The sequence below is a fragment of the Cariama cristata genome, unplaced genomic scaffold, assembly GCF_000690535.1.
Source record: "Cariama cristata isolate BGI_N322 unplaced genomic scaffold, ASM69053v1 scaffold6000, whole genome shotgun sequence".
Taxonomy (NCBI): Eukaryota; Metazoa; Chordata; class Aves; order Cariamiformes; family Cariamidae; genus Cariama; species Cariama cristata.
Window position 1 is genome coordinate 10,999 of NW_009592841.1, and position 4,145 is coordinate 15,143.

A 4,145-nucleotide genomic window follows, 5' to 3' on the forward strand; every position below is an offset into this window, starting at 1 on the left:
TTTGTTTTTTTTTTTAGATAACTAAGGGAAAAAGCAAGGAGGTATAAATGACTAGTCTCTATAAACTGTCCACATCAACATTTTCTCATCACTGAGGTGGGAAAGCAATTTCTGAGACATTGATTTTCCTCTGGGCTGAATAAGTAATAGCAGATAAATAATGAAAAGGAACGCAACAAGATTTACTAGCAGAGTCATATCATCATGAGGCAGGCTATACAGTACAGTAGGGTAGTGCTACCCTTTCAAGAATAATATAAGAACAGACTTCCTGGACAGCTTCTGGAATGTAGACAGCAAAATAAAGCCCCCTATAAAAATGCTTGATTTTTCTCATGAAACAAAGAAAATCCAAAGGTCAGGGTTTTATGACTCATGCACCCCACCCCCCCAAGTATGCAAATTTTAAGGTAAGTTTTGCCTAGTATGAAATTCCATAGTTCGGGAAAGGAGGCAAGTGAATCTGTGATTATAGTTCTAGACAAACACTTTCCTTTTACTAGACATTTAAAATATATATTGATTCAATTTAGTCTTGTCTTGAAAGAAGAAAGCTTTTGTCCACTTTCTCTAGGCTCAAAAATTTTCAAGACCACTGTGATTATTTAATGACACTTCCTTTGGTAGCAATTCCTAATCAAGTAATAGGTATGTCTGTTTATGCTATACTCAAAAAGTATTATGTAAAATGTATTTTAATAGCTATTTCTTGTTGATGAAGCACATTTCTAAAACATCAACAGCATTGTTAAGATTATCTCATTATTACAACAATAAAATAAGCTGCTGTTTGCAGTTTTTCATGTAATTTAATTGAGGGAAGCTAAATTATTGTCTATCTTTGTCTTTTTTAGGAGTGACATTAAATGATGAATCAAAACATGAATTTAGGCTCCGTTCAGAAACTAATGGAAGAGACGCAGGTTTTTGGGACCCAACCAAGACAACCTTATAAATTAGGTGGAAATTACCAACCAGGTGGCCATCTGTGTAGTTCGAATTTGCCATCTCAAAGTTTTTACCCATATTCATCTCACTCTCCATATACGCATACGAATTACAGCAGTGATTGGGAAATTTTTGAAGCAGTAAAAATTCGGGAACTGGAAGAAGTCAAAGCCAGAGCTGCCCAAATGGAGAAGACCATGCGCTGGTGGTCAGATTGTACCGCTAACTGGAGGGAGAAATGGAGCAAGGTTAGAGGAGAAAGAAATAAAGCCCGAGAAGAAGCAAGACAATTGAGAATCAAATTAGACAGTGTTGTAAAAGAACTAAGTATGCTTAAAAAAATAAATCAAAGTTTAGTAGGCGAGAAGGAAAACTTAGAAAATATAACTGCTTGGAAAACAGAATTCAGTTGCTCAGAAATATCTTATATTAAAAAAGATCTAAACAAGTTAACATTTTTGGTACAAGAGCCTGTGAAAGAACGGAGAAAAACCAACAAGATTCCTGGGGCAGAAGATACAAAGAAGGTAAAGAATAGGGAATTTTTTTAGTTCATGAAGAAGCGGGAGATTATAGATGTGTATCAAGAAATGAGATTTTTCAAGGATTTTGACCAAAATACTACCTGATCCATTCAATAGCAAAACCATTTTTTCACCCATCTAATATTCCTAATAAGGAAGAAATAAGGAAAACAATTCATGCCCTTTACCTATGGCTAAACATTTAAGTAACAGACTGTTATGTCCAATAACTTACTGCTCTGACTCTCATGTTTTAAGGTAACAGATTACCTCTGTTATCCATATCCTCCATGTTTCGTATACTGTTTTTTTGGGGGGGATTTTTTATTAGTATTTTTTTTTTAACCTCCAAAAAAAAGCAATGTAAGTTCTTGGCTTCTAAAATAAAATCATTTCATTCTCCCTTAACGCAACTTCTAAAATATGGGAAGAGGTGAGTCAGAGTCTTCTGCAAAGTTGCAAGATTTTTTGTTTGGTAAGGAGAGCAATTAAGTTGTTATGCCAAATTAAACCATGCCCATACTTGATTGTTTAATACAGCTCCTAGTTCTATACAAAAGAACCAGTTGGATTAATCAAAATTAAACTATTTGTTCATGTTTTACCAGTTTTAATTCTGTGCCTTGGCATGAATTATATAGTCTTCATAGACAGCATCATATAAAAACTATACTTGTTATTTGTCTGATAGATAGCAGTGATTGTAGATGTAGGAAAATGTTTTTTCCTGCATTGTAGGACGTAGGAAATTTTTCACTTCAGCTCAACGGAAATTGTGAGGATCTTAGGCCTGAATGTATTAGTTCAGAATTTTCACTCGCTCTGTAATGCACATAAATTACATTATATTGCTGTGACTTCTGAAAAAAAAAAAACACCATAGTGTTAGTATTGAAAATAAATTTGGCCAAAAAATGTATGCCTTTCATATTTTTGTGCAGACAAATTGTCCGTAGGAAGGAAATGACACAAAATATATTTTAACTGTTTCTTTCTCCTTCATATAAAATAATGCACTACTTGAAAACGGAAACTTCATATGTGAATGGAAAACAGTCTTATATTTTCAGCAGCTTCTAGTATTTTCAGATGTATATTTCAGGCATTCTTCTAAAAACCTCAAAAGAACAGACTGGTACGAAATAGGACTGCTGGTAACCTGCTAAAATGAGATTAGCTTTTAAACACAATTTGTCAGAAGTGATAAAACTTAAATACATTTCTAAAGGAAACTACTGTTTATAAGAGATGTTCAGTCTTCCTAATAAATATGTACTTTCTTTTAATTTTTTTTCTAATTCTTATTAGTTTTGTTTATGTTTTGTATGCAAAACATGTATCTTCAAAATAGATATTATAGTGCTTTTAGTTTCTGAATGGGATCCAAATTTGTATGTTATGCAGGTAACTTTGTTCCCTATACAAAACTTGTATAAGTCCATCACCTGCTTCAACATGATTTACACTAGAAGTTTAAAAGTTCTTAATGTAGAGTTTCTCAATATATTATTCAAATGCATAAATTACATTCCTGGCTTTGTTAGTTCCGGGATTCTGTCTTCACCGTAATTATAGCCAAGTAATGATAATTGGAATCTATGTCTTCAGTAAAGATACATTATAAATATTTTGGATATGAAGCTTGTCATAACGGAAGGTGTGAGATATCACAAAGTGACAGATATCCAACTACAAAGATTTTTTTCACACATTCTATCTGTACACAGGGCAACTGTATAAGATGTTACTTATTCCCTTTTTTCCTCCTACGTGATTTAAATGTCTACAAGAGCCTTGGTAGGCCCTATGGAATCTATATTAGACTTTTCCCTTCATTTACGTTTTTCTTGGATGTCATATTTTTGTTTTCTCAGGATGTAGAGGTAATCAAAGACCGAAGCAATCACAATAAAAAAATCACTCCAAAGCCTCTGGATTTCTTTCCCAATGGCGTTCCCAGCATCTATTTGGAGGAACCTAAAAAAAGTTTGGACACTACAGCTAAGACAACAGAGAATGATTTAATACATGTTTCAGTCTTGCATTTGCATTTGGCTGAGATGCAGAAAATCCTACAGAAGGAAAGAGAGTAAGTGCAAAAGATATCCTACTTGAGGAAATCTCTATTGAAAACAAAGGTTTCTAAGGCATTTTCTAAAATAGATATGGTGATATTTGCATTTACAGCGCATATATTCTCATTTCTAAGCTTTATTAATTGCTATTTACAAAGGTTTGATAAGAATTTAGAGACAAAATTCAGCATAGTGTGTTTATTGTTTTCCTTGGCTTGTCTGTCATTTAAGTAAGAAGTGCTCCATACAGAACACTTAAGAATGTACATTTAGTTAAATTATACTAACTAGCAATTTGGTATCAATGCAGTGGGATCTAGTGTATGTTATGCTCAGTTACTGGAATGCTTTGTGTATAATAACAAATTTTCATATACTGTACCAGCAGACTTTGAAAGAGTGCAACTGCAGAATGACTAAGGCTGGTTTTTAGTTAAAAGTACATGAATACAGCTGCAAAATGCTGTTACTCTTAACTTCTTCGCTTGTAGTAAGGTCTATGTCAAAAGCAGATAACAGAGAGAGAATAACACACTGATTTTTTTATCCTTATTGTGTCATACCAAATTTACCTCACATAAATACTAAATGCATTTTA

At 33.2% G+C, this 4,145-nt stretch overlaps 1 protein-coding gene across 1 annotated transcript; it reads left to right on the top strand.

The window, feature by feature from the left end:
* Window positions 1-869: 869 nt before the first annotated feature.
* Window positions 870-3,561, top strand: LOC104154820 (coiled-coil domain-containing protein 102B-like; the record flags this gene model as incomplete). Its single annotated transcript, XM_009697559.1, has 2 exons — window positions 870-1,475; window positions 3,347-3,561. Coding segments are annotated over exons 1-2 (821 nt in total), but the record flags the coding sequence as incomplete, so codon positions are not given.
* Between the last annotated feature and the right edge of the window lie 584 nt (window positions 3,562-4,145).